The following is a 22,007-nucleotide window of genomic DNA, read 5'->3' as shown; positions in this document are numbered from 1 at the left end:
TGTGGATTGTTAAACAAAGATTTTAAATGAGGCGAGAGGTGAAAGAAGGTGGCACGCTTTAGGATGGAGAGTGCCAGGGGTATTAGATTGCAGAGCAAGGTGATTTGGTAAAGTCCAACCCCTCACTGTAGCAGCTTCAAAGGGGGAAAGAGGTGGGAAGTTACAGCCAGGTTCAGGGACATCATTTAGCAGAATTTGCAATTAGCCATCCATCGTTGCTTCTGTTTCTCAAGATCATGATGTTAATGCAACTATCCACAATAAGATTAAGCATTTTTAGTAGTTGTATATTTTGGAGGGAGATGTAGAGGGACTGATGGTAATTGGCAGAGTGTACAGATTCAGAGCAGGGGTTGGACATAAGGGTTTGATCGGACAGGAAGGAAATTGGGAAGATTACTCTCAGCATTCCTATTTAGAGGATGGTTGGTGAGCAAGTAAGTGGGCATTTGGGATTGTTGTTCAGGTGGAGGCAGAAAGTGTGCCCTGGTGAGTCCTTTGGGGATGTCTGGAACAATACAGAGAGCAACTCCAGTCTAATCTTTGCAGGAGTCAAGCCAGTAACAATTGCAGCAAAGTGGGAAAGTTGGGTGCTGTAAGTTTGGCGCAAGAGGAATGCGTGAAGACATGAAAACAAAGAGGATTGCAGGATGAAGGAAAAGTAAATCAAAGGTGGAAGTGCAAAGTTCTGGTGTGGAATAGCAACAAACAGGCACTGGACAAAGTCAAGTTGTTTAGTTTAGTTAGTTTATTGTCACGTGTACCGAAGTGCAGCGAAAAGCTTTGTTGTGTGTTAACCAGTCAGTGGAAAGATAATACGATTAGGAAAGACAATACATGATTACATGAAGTTGCTCAGGTATGGTGTCGGTGGAATTAAAACTAGATCCATGAATTTGTCTGATCACCTGTCATTGTTCCGGCTCCCTAAGTACTCCCCACTCATCGGACGGGTTAAACCCACTGTGAGGACAGTTAAAGTCTGGTCAGAGGAAGCGGACTCCACACTTCAGCAGTGTTTTGGAAACACTGACTGGAAGGCATTTGCAGCCCAGGCCACCCTTGACTCCCACACGGACATTGATTCCTACACATCCTCTGTTCTGGACTTTATAAACTCCACCATCAATAGTGTCACCTCCCTCAAACGGGTGACCATATTCCCGAATCAGAAGCCATGGATGAACAGCGAGGTCAGGCTACTGCTGAAAGCACGGGACACCGCTTTCAGGTCAGGCGATGCTCGAGCCTACAGTTCATCCAGGGCTAACCTGAAGAGGGCATCAAGAAGGCCAAGCACTGCCATAAGCTCAGGATTGAGGAGCACTTCAACAATAACTCCGACCCCCGACGCATGTGGCAAGGCATCCAGGCCATCACTGACTATAGATCCACCAACACCACCCCCACATCCAGCGACGCCTCCTTCCTTGAGGAGCTTAATCACTTCTATGGCCGCTTCGACAGGGACAATCTAGAGACAGCCATCAAGGCTGTGCTCCCTGCTGATCACAGCCCCTCACACACACCCCCTACGACGTGTACGTGGCACTGAGTAGGACTAATGCACGTAAAGCTGCTGGCCCTGATGGCATCCCCGGGCGCGTCCTCAGGGCCTGTGCTGCGCAGCTGACAGACGTCTGGACTGACATCTTCAACCTGTCACTTGCCCAAGCAGTTATCCCCACGTGCCTTAAAACCACCTCCATCGTGCCGGTGCCAAAACACTCCACTGCGGCGAGCCTCAACGACTTCCGCCCAGTTGCACTTACTCCCATCATCACCAAGTGCTTCGAGAGGCTGGTCCTGGCACACCTCAAAGGCTGCCTACATCCCACACTGGATCCCTATCAGTTTGCCTACCGCAAGAACAGGAGTACGGAGGATGCCATCTCAACGGCACTTCACTCCGCCCTCTTCCCACCTCGGCAACAGAGACACTTATGTAAGAATCATCGATTACAGCTCAGCATTCAACACCATTATACTCTCTAAACTGATCACCAAACTCGGTGACCTGAGCATCGACCCCTCCCTCTGCAACTGGATACTGGACTTTCTAACCAACAGACCCCAGTCTGTTAGGTTAGACAAGCACACCTCTTCAACCCTCACCCTGAACACCGGCGTTCCACAGGGCTGCTGTGTGCTGAGCCCCCTCCTCTACTCCCTCTTCACCTATGACTGCACACCTGTACATGGTACTAACACCATCATCAAGTATGCAGATGATACAACGGTGATTGGCCTCATCAGCAACAACGATGAGCTGGCCTACAGGGAGGAGGTCCAGCGCTGACAACAACCTGGCTCTTAACTCCAAGAAGACCAAGGAGCTCATTGTAGACTTCAGGAAGTCCAGAGGCGGCACGCACACCCCCATCCACATTATCGGGATGGAGGTGAAACGTGTTTCCAGCTTCAAGTTCCTGGGGGTCAACATCTCCGATGACCTCTCTTGGACCCACAATACCTCAACTCTGGTCAAGAAGGCTCACCAGCGTCTCTTCTTCCTGAGGAGACTGAAGAAGGTCCATCTGTCTCCTCAGATCCTGGTGAACTTCTACCGCTGCACCATCGAGAGCATCCTTACCAACTGCATCACAGTATGGTATGGCAACTGCTCTGTCTCCGACCGGAAAGCACTGCAGAAGGTGGTGAAAATTGCCCAACGCATCACCGGTTCCTCGCTCCCCTCCATTGAGTCTGTCCAAAGCAATCGTTGTCTGCGGAGGGCGCTCAGCATCGCCAAGGACTGCTCTCACCCCAACCAGGGACTGTTTACCCTCCTAACATCCGGGAGGCGCTACAGGTCTCTCCGTTGCCAGACCAGCAGGTCGAGGAACAGCTTCTCAACAACGTACCTCGGTGACTGCCAATTACCCCCCCCCCCCCCCCCCCCCCCGGACACTCCTACCACAGGAAAAAGAAGTCTATGACAATGATAATTAAAGTTGAATCTGAATTTGACAGATGCCCTTCCCGCATATTTCACAAATCTTTTTGAAGCTGGACTGATATCTGTTAAAATGATACCCAATTCAAATAATTTGGCTACTTCTTCACTGCCACACTTCATTTGCTGGCTGTCAAAACAAACTGCATAATAGGCGCCAACTGCACTTAAAAATATGTGACCTGTCATTTTGTTTAAGGGCATTTTTTCCCCCCACATCTATACTATTACTAAAATTCTCATCTTGACCACTTCTGGTTTGCATTTTTTTAATTTATGCAAAAACGGTAACCTATATCGCTAGGATTTTTTTCACCACCTTACTCAACGTTCTCCTCCACTCCAAGCGCACCATAAGTTTTGTTCCGATCAGCGAAAAATTAGAAATGTTATGAAGGTTTAAAAAAATCATGAGATCAGCAGATTGGTCTCTTGCCTGTCAGTCACCATGACGGTAACGCCCCTTTTGGCACCCGCCGAGAATAAAGTCCCGGAGGCAGGGCTGAGTCCATGAGCAGCTTGTGGGCAGAGAGCCTCTGAGTGAAGTTGGAGTGGGACTGGGAGCTGTGCGTAAGGCCAAAAGCTGATGGTGCGGGGTGAACAGAGTGCGAGCTGCGTTTGCTGCGATCACACCCCCCTTCCCCCAAAACTCCCCTTCCCCCACACCCCCCCTCCCCTCCTTCCCCACACCCCCCCTTCCCCACACCCCCCCCTTCCCCCACACCCCCATTCCCCACACCCCCCCCCCCTCCCCCACCCTAACCTCCCCACCCCCGCCCCCTCCTCCCTCCCCCCCCCCCCCCCCCCCCCCCTTCCCCCACACCCCCCCTCCCCCACAACCCCCTTCCCCCACCCCCCTTCCCCCCACCCCCCTTCCCCCCCCCCCCCTTCCCCCACACCCCCATTCCCCCCCACAACCCCCTTCCCCCACACCCCCCTTCCCCACACCCCCCTTCCCCCACACCCCCCTTCCCCCCACACAGTCCCCTCCCCCACACCCCCTTCCCCCACACCCCCCCTCCCCCACACCCCCCCCCCCCACACCCCCCCCTCCCCCCCTTCCCCCACACCCCCCCTTCCCCCACACCCCCTTCCCCCACACCCCCTTCCCCCACACAGTCCCCTCCCCCACAACCCCCTTCCCCCACCCCCCCCCTCCCCCCACACCCCCCCCTTCCCCCACACCCCCCCCTTCCCCCACACCCCCCCCCCCACATCCCCCCACAACCCCCTTCCCCCACACCCCCCTTCCCCCACACAGTCCCCTCCCCCCCCAACCCCCCTTCCCCCCACCCCCCCCTCCCCCACAACCCCCCCCCACCCCCCCTTCCCCCACCCCCCCCTTCCCCCCCAACCCCCCTCCCCCACACCCCCTTCCCCCACACCCCCCCCTTCCCCCCCCCCCCCCCCCCCACACCCCCGCTGGTTTCCCCCCCCCCCCCTCCCCCCCACACCCCCCCCCCCCCCCCTTCCCCCTCACCCCCCCCACCCCCCCCCCCCCCACCCCCCCCCCACCCCCCCCCCCCCGCCCCCCCGCACCCCACCTTCCCCCCCTCCCCCATCCCTCCCCCCCCCCCCCCCCCCACCCCCCCCCCCCTCCCCCCCCCCCCCCCCCCCCCCCCCCACCACTCACCCCCCCCCCCCCCCTCCCACTCTCCCCTCCCCCCCCCCCCACACCCCCCCCCTCCCCCACACACCCCCTTCCCCCACCCCCCCCTCCCCCCCCACACCCCCCCCCCCTTCCCCCACACCCCCCCCCCCCCCACACCACCCCTTCCCCCACACGTCCCCTTCCCCCCACCCCCCCCTTCCCCCACACACCCCCCCTTCCCCCACACCCCCCTTCCCCCACACCCCCCCCCCCCCCCACACCCCCCCTTCCCCCACACCCCCCTCCCCCCACCACCCCCCCTTCCCCCACACCCCCCTTCCCCCCACACCCCCCCTTCCCCCCCACACCCCCTTCCCCCACACACCCCCCCCCACACCCCCTTCCCCCACACCCCCTTTCCCCCACACACCCCCTTCCCCCACACACACCTCCTTCCCCCACACCACACCCCCCCTTCCCCCACACCCCCTTCCCCCACCCCCCCCCCCTTCCCCCACACCCCCCCTTCCCCCACACACACCCCCCCCCCCCCCCCCACACCCCCTTCCCCCACCCCCCCCCCCCCCCCCCTCCCCCACCCCCCCCCCGTTCCCCTCACCCCCCTCCCCCACCCCCCCCCCCCTTCCCCCCCCCCCCCCCCTTCCCCCACACCCCCCTTTCCCCCACACCCCCCCTCCCCCCACACCACCCCTTCCCCCCACCCCCCCTTCCCCCACACCCCCCCCTTCCCCCCCCACACCCCCCTTCCCCCCGCATCCCCTTCCCCCCACACCCCAAGGACCTTCCCCCACACCCCCCCCCTTCCCCCACACACCCCCTTCCCCCCCAGCACCCCCCCTTCCCCCACACAACCCCCTTCCCCCCCACACAACCCCTTCCCCCCACCACCACCCCTTCCCCCCACACCCCCCTTCCCACCCCCCCCTCCACCCCCCCCCTCCACCATCCCCCTTCCCCCCACCCCCCCACACCCCCCTTCCCCCACACCACCCCCCTCCCCCACACCCCCCCTTCCCCCTTCACCCCCCCTTCCCCCCCCCCCCCCTTCCCCCACCCCCCCCTTCCCCCACACACCACCCCTTCCCCCACCCCCCCCCCTCCCCCCCCTTCCCCCACCACACCACCCCTTCCCCCCCCCCCCCCCAATCTCAAATGTCAATAAAAAGAAAATTTAACTCTAAATAACCAAACTTATTTTCTGAGTATCTGCATCAATGCAATCTTGGGAAGTGTCACTGCCGCTGCCAAATGGCCAATAACGGCCAAATATTTAAGTTGATCACAAAGTTGATATGGATCATTACTTTAATTGTGATAGCTAGAAATCTAAAGAGCATTTGGTAATCAGATGTTTAAAATTACTTTCTGTGTAATGTAAATAATATTTTTGAATGTTTAATCATTACATTATATAAAATTTAAAATACAGATAGCAATATGCCTTCATTTATATGAATATCTAATTAGCAAAACATTGCTGAGAAATGGTCATTCAAAATATTGTCATGTGGATCAGAATGACTGGAATGATTAAAGGATTTTAAATTAAAAATGACATTGAAAAATCATTTATTAGAGGTTGGGGTAGTGAGAGAGGAGTGTGGGAAAAGGTGGACAAGGAGGGTTGCTTCCCATGTGTAAGAAATCCACCCAAGGTCAATTGCTGGCAGACTTGAATAGTATTTTGATTGTTGTTCAACAAATTTGAAATTGGGGAAAATAAGGAATTAATATTTGCAGATCAATATTTGTGCTGATATTTAAAAAATGAATATGAAAAAGAGCACATGCAACATGTCGATCTCTTACATTTTTGGAAAAGCTTTCCAAAGTAGCTCTGATAGATCTTGGATGATAGTTCAATTAGTGCCAATCTTTCACTCCAGAATGTTCATAGTGATATATATATCTGGATGTTTCGCCACGTTAGAATTTTGAATGTTCAGTTTGCAGAGCAGTTAGTTTTGTAGAGCCTCACACAATATGTTGTTTTACAGAAAATATGGGATGTATAAAGTCAAAGAACTTCTCGGAAGAACCAAAAGAATTGAAGGAAAACCGAGTACGTAAATCTGAACCAACTATTTATGTGAGAGATCCAACATCCAATATACACATGCCAGTAAGTAGAGAAGTGAAGGGAAAACCTCATTGCGCAAAGTTAGGCTTGTGCATGACTGACTTACTTAAACATCCATTGACCCAATCACAAACGTACGTACTAAAATTGCTGATTTTAATTTTAGTTACCAATTAACCTTCCATCCCTAATGATCAGTGCTGTATATCATTTTAATGCCGCAAGCATGAATATATTTAATGGTTGATTCAAAGATTTATAATTTCTTCAAAGCCTGCCTACTCCCGGGCTACATCTTTCTCTCATTTCTCTTTCATCACCCTCTCGTGTCTCATCTCAATATTATAAATTGACATATCATAAATTATCTATCCATGCAAAAATCTTCCCTTTCGAATACAAAATCATTAACAAATGTTACCTGCCTAAATTAGTCCTTCTTGTAAATGTCAACCAAGAGATTTAATCTGTCACTACATCTTCCACTGCAATAAAACAGGCATAACCTTAAAGATCATTTTCTTTGACTCTGCTGCACAATTTCCCTTTAGACTTTTCTACAGACTTTGCCGCCACATACCACGCCATTTTCCAATTTTTGAACCCATCGAGTTGCCTTCTTATCAGGATGTGGATGTGAAAACCTGAGCTACACAGTTTAACCCCTCGTGCCTGATGATCTATTCAAAGTTATGACCGTGTCTGATTTGACTTTCATTTTATTTTTAGTCTCACTTCCTTTTGACACCATTTGAGAGCATTAGTTTTATTTGGTATCCATGGCCTTTTGATGAAAGAATTTCTGATGTCTATTACCTTATCTGTGCAAAATGTGCTTCTTGATCTTCCATAGAAATTCATACGTTCATAAGTTGTAAGAGCAGAATTAGGCCATTCGGCCCATCGTCTACTCTGCCAATCAATTACGACTGATCTATCTTTCCCTCTCAATCCCATTCTCCTGCCTTTTCCCCATAATCCCTGACTAAACAAAAATCTGTCAATCTCTGCCGTAAAAACGTCCATTGTCTTGACCTCCGCAGCCTCTTGTGGCAATGAATTCCACAGATTCATCACCCTCTGACTAAAGAAATTCCATCTCATCTTCTTTCTAAAGGTATGTCCTTTTATTCTGAGATTATGGCCTCCAGTTCTCTGCAGAGAAATGCATCTATGCCTGCACTGGGCTGGCCAGAGTGATGCAGATCACTGACGTCATGAAGACTGACCTCCAGCTCATTCCACACTACCTATCACAGTTTGCTCTGAACTCTCGGCTTTAGGGAGCACACCACTTTTTTTTCATTATCAAAATGGACTGTGCTCAGTCTTCTTGAGCAGAGACCATTGGGCTGAGTGGGGCTGTAGATTTGTAAGGACTGAGTTTCCCATAGGCTCTGTGATATGCCTTTTACCAGGATTTTTGAGGCTCCATTCAGAACACCCTCATATGTTTAGTCTAGAAATACAGTGCGGAACCAGGCCCGCCGGCCCACGGATTCCGCACCGACTAACACTATCCTACACACTAGGAATAATTTACAATTTTTACCGAAGCCAATTGCCTACAAACCTGTACGTCTTTGGAATGTGGGAGGAAACCGGTCGACTGTGAGATAACCCACGCGGTCACGGGGAGAACGTATAAACTCCGTATTGATAGCACCCAGTAGTCAGGATCGAGCCTGGGTCTCTGGCACTGTAAGGCAACAACTCTACAGCTGTGCTACTGTGCCGCCCAAAGATTTTCAAGCATAGGCTTGGCTCAATGAAGAGTACCCTTTGAGGGCTGAATCCCTAATGTCAATTAGTGCAGAAATGGATCAGCTGATGAGATATTAATTATCATGAAACCAGCAGTGAGCTTGAATGCTTCAAACAAACTTTTTACTTTGGCAATCCAATCCAGAATCATTTTCCGACTGCATTAGCATGAACAGACACTGGTTAACTCTCAATAGACAATAGGTGCAGGAGTAGGCCCTTCGAGCCAGCACCGCCATTCAATGTGATCACGGCTGACCATCCCCAATCAGTACCCTGATCCTGCCTTCTCCCCATATCCCCTGACCCTGCTATTTTTAAGAGCCCTATCTAGCTCTCTCTTGAAAGTATCCAGAGATCCTCCATCGCCCTCTGAGGCAGAGAATTCCCCAAACTCACAACACTCTGTGTGAAGAAGTAAATGCTTCCAGTAAATGTTTAAAGCTTCTGTTTAATAGTGAGACATTTTCTGAATATCCATCTATTTTCTTGATCTTGGAATTTCAGCTACTATTAAACAAGCTTTTGCTTTATCGCACAGTTATAATTAGTTACCATTAATGTTCGAAGGCATACAAAGCATTGCTATATAATTTCTTTAGAGATTTATCCTGGTTTTATTTACAGTGGTATGATTACAGCGCTTGATCATTAGTGTTAACCATAAAACATGATCACTGACCCGTAGAAAGATTTATTTGCTGAAAAGACATGCAGTCAGAACTGTATTTTCTATGGAATATAATTATTCCATAGAAAATACAATTATGCACTTACACTGTAGATATATGAAAGCATGCCTTTTTTCTTAGGGATTTTGGATGATTTGCTTCCATTTGAAATGGATGGTTATTTAGGAGGTTCATTTGTGATACTATGAGAATTAAGGCTTAATTCTAAGCAGAGCTTGTGGGTAGTTTGCTTGTTGTTGGAACATCTTGAATCTAATAATCATTTGATTACTTTATACATTGAACGGTAAGGGCAAAATCCAATATTTGTGATCTGATTTGAGGAAGTAATTTGAAAAAATGATCTCACTGTTTTAAACATTTTGGCATATGTAATATTGGTGTCGTTAAATTAAAATGTCTTGTTCCAGAATTCAAAGAAGGATTCTCATCTATTGCCTGGCCAAAAGTTTCAGAAATTTGAAGGTAAGTTTATCAGAAACTTTCTGCATGGAAAGCTGTTTCTATCTTGAAGTGAAATCAAATTAATACTGTGCCTTCCATGTGTCTGAGACAGAGACTGATGGCAAAGTTGTCATTGCCTTGTATCCATACGATGGAAACCATGATGATGACCTGAGTTTCAAAAAAGGTGAAAAGCTAAAAGTGATTGAAGAGTAAGTAGTTTCTTTTCCACTCGTACACATTGCGGTTAAGAACAAAAGCGCATTTGCATTGGGTGTGCTACTCTATGATTAAGTTGGTACCTTGATTTTTGCATGTCATCTCTTGCTGCATCACTTGGCAAACAGGTGGATTGTCTGTTTATATTATGTAATAACTTTTTTATTGTGGACTGAAAATCTGTGCAATGCTTACCCAACGTATAGATAATCACTGTTCTGTTAATAAATCCAGTTTTGTTGATTCCTTTTACAGAATAACTGCATTATTGTTCTCTGATGCAGATGGACAACCCTCTATCACCCTTCCTACTCCCTCGATCTGGTTATGTGCAGAGTGTAGCTCACCTTGGTGCCTTTGTTTCTTCAGCAAACAACAATCCAGTTGCGTGTGTCTTTCGTGCCAACAAATAATGTCTTAAAAGCTTGAACAAACTGCCTGACAATATTTGTTGTTTGCTCATGACTGGTTTGCAGCTTTTATGTCGGGTGTCCCAAGGTTAAATACTCCATAATAGTTTGTTTGCACTTGATTATTTTCCTATTCAGTATTTGTCATTCAGCTAAATTTCAACAAAAGTCTTGCCTGTACAAATAGTGATATAATAGACTATTTAAATGTTTTCCTGAAAGTACAAGGGAGTCCAATTTATGCATAATGGCATGCATTGTGCTCAGCACAACCTAGGTGTTTAATATGCCCCAATGCTGTTCCTATTACTGCAGTAATCTTTGTTGGTATACGGTTTACAAGGACATCGAGGCCACACAATAAGGGCCATCAGTGAGCACGCAGGCAGTAGCACGGGAGCCCAGCCATGCATTACTTGATGGCTGTTTGACCATAGACACTTCTCCCATCAATTGAAATAGATTTGAAATAAGATTTAAATAAAACTTAATTTAAAATACTAATTGTTTGGTTTTAAGATACTGCGTGTAAACAGATGCTTGGGTCTACTGAGACCATGCTGACCATTGACTACCTGAACACTAGTTCTATGTCCTACACACAAGAGACAATTTACAGAAGCCAATTAAGCTACAAACCTGACCATCCTTGGTATGGGAGGAAACCGGAGCAGGGAGAACGTACAAACTCCACACAGATAGCACCCGTGGTCAGGATTAAACACAGGTTGCTGGGCAACAGCTTCTGCACTGTGCCACCGCACGTTATGTTTTAATGTTAGTTAATTAAAACACAACGTACAACAAAATAATCTAAATCAACTAAATTTGTACAATTTAACAAAAATACAAATGGATTGCGACCAATTGTAGGATGCTATTAATGTGCGGGGATCGCTGGCCGGTGCGGTCCCGGTGCGGTCCCGGTGGGCCAAAGGGTAATTAAGTAATCTTGTGATGAGGCTGTTGTGATATCATAAGTGGGTAAATAAATTGGATTCATCATTGTTTAAAAAGGTATGGGTGAATAATTTGAAATAGAAACATAGAAACATGGAAAATAGGTACAGGAGGAGGCCATTCGGCCCTTCGAGCCAGCACCGCCATTCATTGTGATCATGGCTGATCATCCCCAATCAATAACCCGTGCCTGCCTTCTCCCCATATCCCTTGATTCCACTAGCCCCTAGAGCTCTATCTTACTCTCTCTTAAATCCATCCATTGATTTGGCCTCCACTGCCCTCTGTGGCAGGGAATTCCACAAATTCATAACTCTCTGTCTCTCTGTCTTTTTCTCACCTCAGTCTTAAATGGCCTCCCCTTTATTCTAAGGCTGTGGCCTCTGGTTCTGGACTCGCCCAACATTGGGAACATTTTTCCTGCATCTAGCTTGTCCAGTCCTTTTATAATTGTATATGTTTCTATAAGATCCCCCTCATCCTTCTAAACTCCAGTGAATACAAGCCTAGTCTTTTCAATCTTTCCTCATATGACAGTCCCATCATCCCAGGGATCAATCTTGTGAATCTACGCTGCACTTCCTCAATCACAAATATGTCCTTCCTCAAATTAGGAGACCAAAACTGTACGTAATACTCCAGATGTGGTCTTACCAGAGCCCTATACAACTGCAGAAGAACCTCTCTATTCCTATACTGAAATCCTCTTGTTATGAAGGCCAACATTCCATTATCTTTCTTCACTGCCTGCTGTACCTGCACGCCAACTTTCAGTGACTGGTGTACAAGGCCACCCAGGTTGTGCTGTACCTCCCCCTTACCTAACCTAACCCCATTGAGATAATAATCTGCCCCTTGTTTTGTCCCCAAAGTGGATAACCTCACATTAATCTATATTATAATGCATCTGCCACGCATCTGCCCACTCACTCAACCTGTCCAGGTCATCCTGCAACCTCCTAACATCCTCTTCACAGTTCACACTGCCACCCAGCTTTGTGTTATCCGCAAACTTGCTAATGTTGCTCCTAATTCCCTCTTCCAAATCATTAATATATATGGTAAACAGTTGCATCCCCAACACCGAGCCTTGCGGCACTCCACCTTGTCACTGCCTGCCATTCTGAAAAGGACCCGTCCATTCCTACTCTTTGCTTCCTGTCTGTCAACCAATTTCTATCCATGTCAACACCCTACCCCCAAATGTAATTTCAGGAATGATATTATAGAATTACTAGATTGTTGTAAAAACACATCTGTCTCATTGGTATCTCTTACAGAATGAAATCTGTTGCCCTTACCTTGTTTAGCTTATATTTTGCCTCTCACATACAGCTCAAAATATTAGATTTGTATTCTTTGGAGTTTACAAAAATAGTGTTTATTGAAACATACAAGATCCTAAATAGGGAAGACAGGATAGAAGTTAAGCAAATAAAACAAAGATGTTGGAAATTACGAGAAAAAGGTAGGTGAATGGGTTGAGAGAGGAAAAATAGAGCAGCTGTCATCAAATGGCAGAGCATACTCGATGGGTTGGATGGTTTAATGCTGCTCTTATGTCTTAGGGTCTTCTAGGTCAAATAGCATCCATGGTGACAAATGGACAGTCGAAGCTTTGGGTCGGGACCCTGCAAATGGGTAGATGTTGAGATATTTCCGTTGGTCAGATAAACTCAAATAAGGGGGTGATGATTTAAATTTTAGATGCATAGGAACCTCTTCTCATAGAGGGTGACGAATCTCTGGAATTTTCTAACCTAGAAAATTGCTGAGACTAGATTATTGGAAGATGATTTTTTGAAGATCTGGGGAATTGAGGGTGATTGAGAAGTGGTACATGAAAAAAAATGATATCCGAGTCAATTAGCCATAAGTAAATTGAATGGTGGGACAGGCTTGAGTGGCAAAATAGTCATAGATTGATACAGTGTGGAAACAGGCCCTTCATCCCAACTTGCCCACAGCGGCCAACACGTTCCAGCTACACTTAGCCCACCTGCCTGCGCTTGGTCCATATCACTCCAAACTTGTCACATCCATGTACCTGTCTAACTATTTCTTAAATGTTGGGATAGACCCAGCCTCAACTACCTCCTCTGGCAGCTTGTTCCCCTCAGATTCTTATTAAATCCTTTCCCCTTCACCTTGAACCTAGGTCCTCTGGTCCTTGATTCCCTATTCTGGGCAAGAGATTCTGTACATCTACCCAATCTATTCCTCTCATGATTTCATGCACTTCTATAAGATCACCCCTCATCCTCCTGTGCTCCAGGGAATAGAGACCCAGCCTACCCAAACTCTCACTATAGCTCAGACCCTCTATTCCTGGCAACATCGGTGTAAATCTCTGAAACCTTTCAAACTTGACAATATCATTCATCAGCACCCAGACATTTTGTCAGTGACGTTCAACTTTTCACCCATGCTCAAAATTGGAGATTGCAAAATTATATTGATGGGAAGGAATGTGGGAGAAACTGATTTTAAACCTTGTATAAAATCTACCTAGTGTGCCATGCCTCATATGCATATCTGGGAAAGAGGAAGAGAAAGGATTTGACGCCAACATTTTAAGAAAAGGCGAAACTGGCTTGACCACTTCCTTCCCTGCCTTTAAAATTTTTTCAGCCATAGCATTTTCTTACTTAATCTCCCTGCAAGCATTTTGCACTTACTTGCACACTTGATGTGCTTTTGGTCTGTTTTCTTATGCTAAAGTACTTTAGAAATGAAAATCTTGTTTAGAGGCAGCGTCCACAATAGTTCTCTCTCTCTGTTGTCCTACTCAGCCCAATCTTTGAACAGGGTGCTCCTACGTACACACACGTGTGCGCATGATATCTTTCCTGAGATGTCAGAAACTTCCGGACTTGCAACGCATTTCCTTTTGACGCCAGCTAACTTGACAAATGTTAGTGTATCATGTTTGATCTCTTGGCTGTGTGAATTCTGGCTGAATCATGTCCTTGAGACAATATAAACAGTTTCCTATTCATAGGCACATATATTAAATAATGCTCCCTCTCTAGAGATTATAATCAAAATTAAGTTTTGTTTGATAAATCCTTCAGTAGTTTGGAATAAGAGTTTAATAGTTGCATCAAAAGTACCAAATCAAGTCGCCATTCAATTTTAAAAATCCTCGCTGTCTTGGAAACTCTTGTGTGCAGTACAATGTTTTTGTTGGGCTATGTAATCAAAAACCCATCATGGTATTGTAACACCAATGTTATGGGCCTGTTCCACTTAGGCAATTTTTTAGACAACTACAGGCAACTCGGCTGTTGCCACATGGTTGCGGGGTGTTGCCTGTATGGTCGTGAGTAGTCTCAGTCGCGCAAAGAGTCGTAGCATATTTCTGGTTGCCGCAAAAAAATGTCAAGGTAGCGGAGGGTGATGGCTAGACATAGGTCCGGTTCCAGTGGAGGTCTTCTTTCTCTTCAGGAGAGGGCCCATCTGTGACTTCAGCTCCTGAAATAGGTCAGAGGAAATCCTAGTGATGTTTCTGAAGGCAACCTCATCTTCTTGCTGGAGCAAAATCATCAGGTTGTCATACTGGCCCAACCTGTGTCTCGGCAGGGACAAGGGCTCCAACCACACAGACCACTTCTTGGGCTTCTTCTTCCCCATTCTTCGTGTCCTTTTGTCTTGCTGATCTTTCAGCCTGAGGGCTGCTGCAAGCAGCAGGACTTCCTCTTCTTGTGAGAGTAATGCCCTCTGATGTTGCACCATGGTTGTCATGACGCAGAATGATTGGAAACCCCACCCTACACCCCTTTTACAGGAAAATTAGATGATTCTATTCTTTTTGTGGTGAAAATGATGTAATTTGGCTATGGTAACAAGACTATGGCAGTCACTGGAAGTCGCCTAACAAATTGCTAAGTGGAACAGGCTCATTAGGCTTGACTGTTATTTGCTTAATCAGTGGTGGCCTGAACGCCAAAGTGGCAACAAACCATATTTTAATATCACTTGCTCACACAAATAGATTTAATTGGACTTTGAATCCTTGATCTGTGCAGCTGACGAGGTACTAAATAGGTTGCTTTTAGTTAGTAAATAGGTTGCTTTCTTCACACTTGAAAAGTCTGTTGTTTGGCTGCATGGGTGTAAGAAATGTTCGACACGTCTCGCCATCAGCTTGTTGTTGTTGTCAGAGATTTTTACCATCATGAGATTTGAGAGTGACATTAGGCCAAGGACGAGCTGCAGGCTGCCAAATGTCACGATTAGGTTTCAGTGCCTCAGTAAAACTTTATCTATTATAGGAGGTCGATCGAGTATTGTGAAGAAATGACACAGAAATGCCAGACTGTGGACAGTACAGATTCCCAGGACTGTGAAGAAAGACTGGATAGATTATTCTTTTAGGATATTGAGAGGGGATCTTAAAACTTACAAAATTCTTAAGGGGTTTGGACAGGCTAGATGCAGGAAGATTGTTTCCGATGTTGGGGAAGTCCAGGACAAGGGGTCACAGCTTAAGGATAAGGGGGAAATCCTTTAAAACTGAGATGAGGAGAACTTTTTTTCACACAGAGAATGGTGAATCTCTGGAACTCTCTGCCACAGAGGGTAGTTGAGGCCAGTTCATTGGCTATATTTAAGAGGGAGTTAGATGTGGCCCTTGTGGCCAAGGGGATCAGAGGGTATGGAGAAAAGGCAGGTACGGGATACTGAGTTGGATGATCAGCCATGATCATATTAAATGGCGGTGCAGGCTCGAAGGGCCGAATGGCCTACTCCTCCACCTAATTTCTATGTTTCTATGTTCTATGTTAATACCTAAAAACTGTGCTAATCTATAAATATTTCTTCTAGGCATGGTGAATGGTGGAAAGCCAAGTCTCTAGCAACTAGGAAAGAAGGGTTTATTCCAAGTAATTATGTAGCAGCGGTCAACACACTGGAAACTGAAGAGTATGTTATTATTGTTTTAAACTTCAAGAAAGTGCAATTCATTTTTGCTTGGTGTCACACGCAAATTAAATATTCACTCTCTTGTTATTTTTGAGGTGGTTCTTTAAAGATATCAACCGCAAAGATTCAGAGAGACAGTTACTAGCACCTGGAAATAAACCTGGTTCGTTCCTCATTAGGGAGAGTGAAACATCAAAAGGTATGACCTTAACTTTGCCTTTAAATTTCACATTTCATTGAGGAAAGGTGTTTTAATATGCGAAGGAAGGAATTGTAGATGCCGGTTTAAACCGGTTAGACACATAAAGCTGGAGTAACTCAGCGAGTCAGACAGTATCTCTGGAGAAAAGGAATAGGTGATGTTTAGTGTTGAGACTCTTCCTCAGACTGAACAAGGGACTCCACTTAGATCGTTACTTATTCCTTTTCTCCAGAGATGCTGTTTGACCTGCTGAGTTACTTCAGCTATTTGTGTCTATCTTTTGTTTTACTATGCCCGATTGCCTATACAATCCTCCATATTTTTGTGTTTTGTTGACTAGTCCTGTCAGAATCTGTGTTTTCTCCAAAATTTCCATCTTGAAAATCAATACACTCTTGGTTCTAAAAAAATATCCAAAATATCGGGATTGTATGAATATTGTGTTGAGTAAATCATTCATTTTTTATTTGAACTATCACCATGCATACAGAAAAACTGCAACTATTTTAAAAATATACAAAGATGGGTAAATACAGTGTGAAGGATAGGATATGCTTCAGAAAGTTTAGTTTTCAATAGCAACAAAAATAACCTTCAGTTTGAGCACTGAGGTGTTCAATCAATAATTCTGGTTTGGGATGTTAAGATGCATGTCTATTTCGGGTCCATCTGCTACATTCTGCCTTAATTCAACCTATGTTGTGCAGGATTAAGTGAAAGGCAACTGGATTTCAACAAATATAAACAAGGGGTTGTCCATTTTGAACCAATAAAGGATATGGCCAAGCATTGTCCTTACAAGCTATATTCAGTACTATGGTTGTGCAAAGCAATGTTTTTCTATGTAGATGAAAAGGTGCTGGGACTCATATCATTACCAATGGGGTCTAAGGTGGATTGTTGTTTTAGAAACTGCTTGAACTGTTTTCCTGGCCACCTAATTTAATTAATAAACTTTAGTTTTTTAACTTCTTTGTAGTCTTAAAAATTGTAAAAGTTTAAAAATCTAGTTTTTAATTACTGTCACACAAATAAAGCACTGATGGAAATATATTTTGTGATCTACAAGCGCAGATCACTACACATAGCAATGCATTTCAAAAGAAAAGAACCCATTTAATGAAATATTAAATTTAATTAAAGGGCAGTAACATAAAGGTGGGAACTGGTGTGAAATAACTTAAGCTGAGAATTTCTGGGTTGATGTATGCCAACTAACCTATTCAATCAAAATGGGCACAAAATTCTGGAATAACTCAGCAGAACAGGCAGCATAGAAACATAGGAACATAGAAAATAGGTGCAGGAGTAGGCCATTCGGCCCTTCGAGCCTGCACTGCCATTCAATATGATCATGGCTGATCATCCAACTCGGTATCCTGTACCTGCCTTCTCTCCATACTCCCTGATCCCTTTAGCCACAAGAGCCACATCTAACTCCCTCTTAAATATAGCCAATGAACTGGCCTCAGCTACCTTCTGTGGCAGAGAATTCCAGAGATTCACCACTCTGGAGCATCTCTGGAGAGAAGGAATGGGTGACGTTTCGGGTTGAGACCCTTCTTCAGCCACCCATTCCTTCTCTCCAGAGATGCTGCCTGTCCGCTGAGTTACTCCAGCATTTTGTGTCCACCTTAATTGAATATATTAATAGGCATACATCAAGTCATAGATTATCAGTGTGTGTGTTTACCTTTGATTTAAACCAGCATCTGCAGTTCTTTCCTACACAACCTATTCAATTATCTTGGCAGACATCCTTCTGTTTTCAAACCTGTCTTTTTTAATTTCAAACAGATTACTGCTGCCAGTGTAGATTTGAACAGATATTCTGAAAACTGGTTCCAGTTTTGAATTAACGGTGCTTCTTCCACATACATTTATACCCTTTGAATAATCAGCATGATCGTTTAATTTCCCTTAATTTAATGATAAATACTGGGGTATAAAATGCAAAGAGCCACAGTTTACTTTTAGCACAATACACTGTACTTATATTACTCATAATGTCTCTTTAATCCTGTTTACCTAGGTAGCTACTCGCTGTCGATGAGAGATTTTGACCCTGAATTGGGTGACTTGGTTAAACACTACAAGATTCGATGTTTGGACAGTGGAGGGTTTTTTACATTTCTCCTAGAATTATGTTTACTGACCTGAATGAGCTAATTAAACATTACCAAAGTAAGTGCTAACATCTTTTACATCTGAATTATTTAATACACAAGAGTTCAAAGCAAATTCTAACAATTGAAATAATTACTTGATTAATTATTAAGTTGATAAAATTACAAAATGTATTGATTGGTTTGCCAATATATATTTCAATTTGAATTGAGCCTTATTCATTTTGTTCCAATTTAATTTGGGTTTAGCTTAGTTTAGAGATACACATGGAAATAAGCCCCTCGGCACACCGAGTCCGCGCCGATAATTGATCACCAGTGGACTAGTTCTATGTTATCCCACTTTCCCATCCACTCCCTAAACACCAGGGTGCAATTTACAGAGGCCAATTAACCTTCTAACCCTCACATCTTTGGGATGTGGGTGGAAACCGGAGCACATTTAATTAGTAAAGCAACACCTTCCCTGGGTGAAATGTGAGGAAAAGGGCCTTGAAAAAGACCTGTGTTCGATCCTGACTGCAGGTCTGTCTGTACGGAGTCTGTACTCTCTCCTTGTTTCTCTGGGTGCACCAGTTTCCTCCCACATTCCATAGACATACATGTTTGTAGATTAATTGGCTTCTGTAAATTGTGGAGGATAGAACTAGTTCATGGGTGATCTCTGGTCGGCAGGGGTGAAGGGCCTTTTTCCACGCTGTATCTCTAAATAAATTGGAAAATGCTTCCGATTGCTAAACCATATTCTTTGGCTTTGTGGACTATCAAACAAAATTCATTCTGCTGAATTTCTTGCATTCAACATTTAAAAAAAAATAAAGGCACTATTTAAAAAATATAGATTAGTTTATAGAATATAAAACACAGAAAGTATCTAAATTAAAATACATCTATTTCCATATAATTTACATTTTTTAACTGGTTATCAGAAATACTCGTACACATTGTAGCAATTCTTTACCATTGAGTGAGGTTACTGAATCTGTGCAAAGTCTAATCTAAGGCAGGTTCGGGAGCCAGTTTTCCCCCAAAGTAATCCAAGTTGGCACTCTGCCGCTGGACTTCATAACAAGTTCAACTTTAGGACACAGACAGGAAATTCACCAGTGAGCGCACCTCAGGAAGATCAGGACATCTGTGTTTGTGCTTACTGGTGTGGGGGTTCCTGGGTTTCCTTACGATTGTGGAGGGAAATACTGCAAAGAGAAATCTGAGCCTATATTAAAAATCCTGGCCAGCATAGGGGAAAGGGTGGGATTTATGCGGGGGGGAGGTTGGAGGGGATGTCCAGGAAATTCCTGTGCAATTGAAACATTTGTTGCATCAAGTTTGAGGCCACACTTGAGGATCTAGGAGTAAAAGCACATAGGTCCATTAAAGTGGTGTCACAGGCAGATGGGGTGGTGAAAGAAGCTTTTGGCACACTGACCATCATCAATTAGGGAATTGAGTTGGGATGTGAAGTTACATTTGTATTAGAAGTTGGTGAGGCTGCACTTGGAGTATTCTGTTGATTTTTAGTCACTCTACTATAGTAAAGATGCCATAAAACTGGAATGAGTACAGAGATGATTTACTCTGATGTTGACAGGACTCAAGAGCATGAATTATAAGGAGATGTTGGGCAGGCTCGGAATTCATTCCTAGGAGCGCAAGAAGCTGAGGGATGATCTTATGGAGGTGTATAATTTAATGAGGGGAATAGATTCATTGGATACACAGTCGTTTTCCCAGAATAGGGAAATCAAGAACTTGAGGACATAGAGGAAAGATTTAATAAGAAATTGAGGGGCACTCTTTTCACACAGAGGGTGGTGGGTATATGGAACGAGCTGTCTGAGGAAGTAGTTGAGGTAAGTACAATGGCAAATTCAACAAAAAAGACATTTTGAACTGGGAATTAATCTCAACTACCTCATTTTCACCCTTCCTAAAAATAGTCACACAAATATGAGCAGACGCAGACTAGACGCTAGTCAAAATGAAACCTGAGAAAGGACAAAATAGTTTTATTGCCCAATGTATGAACCTTAATGCATCATGTTTTCCCGTTTTCAAACTAATATTTTGAAAGTTTAGTTTAGAGATAGGGTCTCGACCCGAAGCGTCACCTATTCCTTTGCTCCATAGATGCTGCCTCACCAGCTGAGTTTCTCCAGCATTTTTGTCTACCTTTGATTTTTCCTGCATCTGCAGTTCCTTCTTAAACAGCATGGAAACAGGCCCTTCGGCCCACCATCCACGCTGACCAGCGATCCCCGTACACCAACACTATCCTACACATTAGGGACAATTTACAATGTTACCTAAGCCAATTAACCTACAAACCTGCATGCCTTTGATGTGTGGGAGCAAACCTGAGATCCTGGAGAAAACCCACACATATCATGGGGAGAACGTACAAACCCGATACAGACAGCGATCATAGTCTGGATCGAACCTGGGTTGCTGGCACTGTAACGCAGTAGCTCTACCACTACGTTACAGTGCTTCCTATTATCTCTGTAATCTATGTACCCAAATGCTCAAGTATGTCTAATTTGGTTTAATATCTATCCACAAAAAGTGCACATATGTTGCACAGTTTTTGAATCAAAACTCATATCCTGTCACCGAGAAGTACCAAATCCATGTACAATTATTGTCCATCTACCTCTTTCCACCCTGTTCTCAACCTCTTTCCACCCAGCTCAATATATTGCACTGATACAGGAATTATTTAGATCAATTTTGTATTTTTGCAGTCTGTATCTATAGCACTTTTGCAAGGTCCCCATTTCTGCTCTCATGGAGAGGTCTTCAAAACAAATGGAGCTAAATTACCACCATTCTAAAGGCTATATTGAACATTCTGAACCGTTGCCCCCCTGTTAAAGTAACTAATTATCCAAATTACTTAGGCTTTGCTTTAGACTTTAGAGATACAGCATTGAAACAGGTCCTTCGACCCACCGCGTCAGCATCACGCAGCAATCGCTCCATACACTAATACTATCCGACACACTAGGGACGTTTACAATTTTTACCAAAGCCAATTAACCTACAAACCTGTAAGTCTTTGGAGTGTGAGTGGAAACTGGAGCACCGTAAAAAACCCATGCTGGCACAGGGAGAATGTACAAACTACATACAGACAGTTTCCGTAGTCAGGGACGAACCCGGGTCTTTGGCAGTGTAAGACAATGGCTCCACCGCTGTGCAACTGTGCCACCCATTTCCTCAAAGACATTTCATATCACTGATCCCAAACTAATTGGCCTAATGATAATCAGATTGACATCTATAGGAATCCAAAATCCATTCAACATATTCTTTGTGTGTTCCATGATTTCCAAATTCCTACAGCATTGTAGGTCCATGGCTGCACAAATCCTTTTATTTTAGAAATTCATGCACTAATTGAAGGTCACAAATGCAACTTCAGATTATATTATTCCCTCTGTAATGACAAAAAAAATGATTTTTTGCACGATCATTTTCCTCATCCTCTGCTGCCTTTCTCATCCTCGATCTTATGTATTAAAAAATATCTGTAAAAAAATATGAATTGCAGGACTATGTCATGATGTTCTTCAGTATTTGATTTTTAAATGTTGAAAACATGTTTAAGTGGTTG

At 45.0% G+C, this 22,007-nt stretch overlaps 1 protein-coding gene across 1 annotated transcript in view; it reads left to right on the top strand.

Annotated features, from left to right (window-relative positions):
- Window positions 1–22,007, top strand: part of lyn (LYN proto-oncogene, Src family tyrosine kinase) — a 104,032-nt gene that overhangs the window by 28,696 nt on the left and 53,329 nt on the right. Inside the window, 7 exon segments of the mRNA XM_055634055.1 lie at window positions 6,566–6,690; window positions 9,515–9,569; window positions 9,661–9,760; window positions 15,965–16,063; window positions 16,159–16,262; window positions 18,298–18,386; window positions 18,389–18,449. Coding sequence (XP_055490030.1) covers window positions 6,571–6,690; window positions 9,515–9,569; window positions 9,661–9,760; window positions 15,965–16,063; window positions 16,159–16,262; window positions 18,298–18,386; window positions 18,389–18,449 — 628 coding nt within the window. The 5' untranslated portion in view covers window positions 6,566–6,570.

Source organism: Leucoraja erinacea, chromosome 4, assembly GCF_028641065.1.
Source record: "Leucoraja erinacea ecotype New England chromosome 4, Leri_hhj_1, whole genome shotgun sequence".
Taxonomy (NCBI): Eukaryota; Metazoa; Chordata; class Chondrichthyes; order Rajiformes; family Rajidae; genus Leucoraja; species Leucoraja erinaceus.
This window is presented reverse-complemented; position numbering and strand designations above follow the sequence as displayed.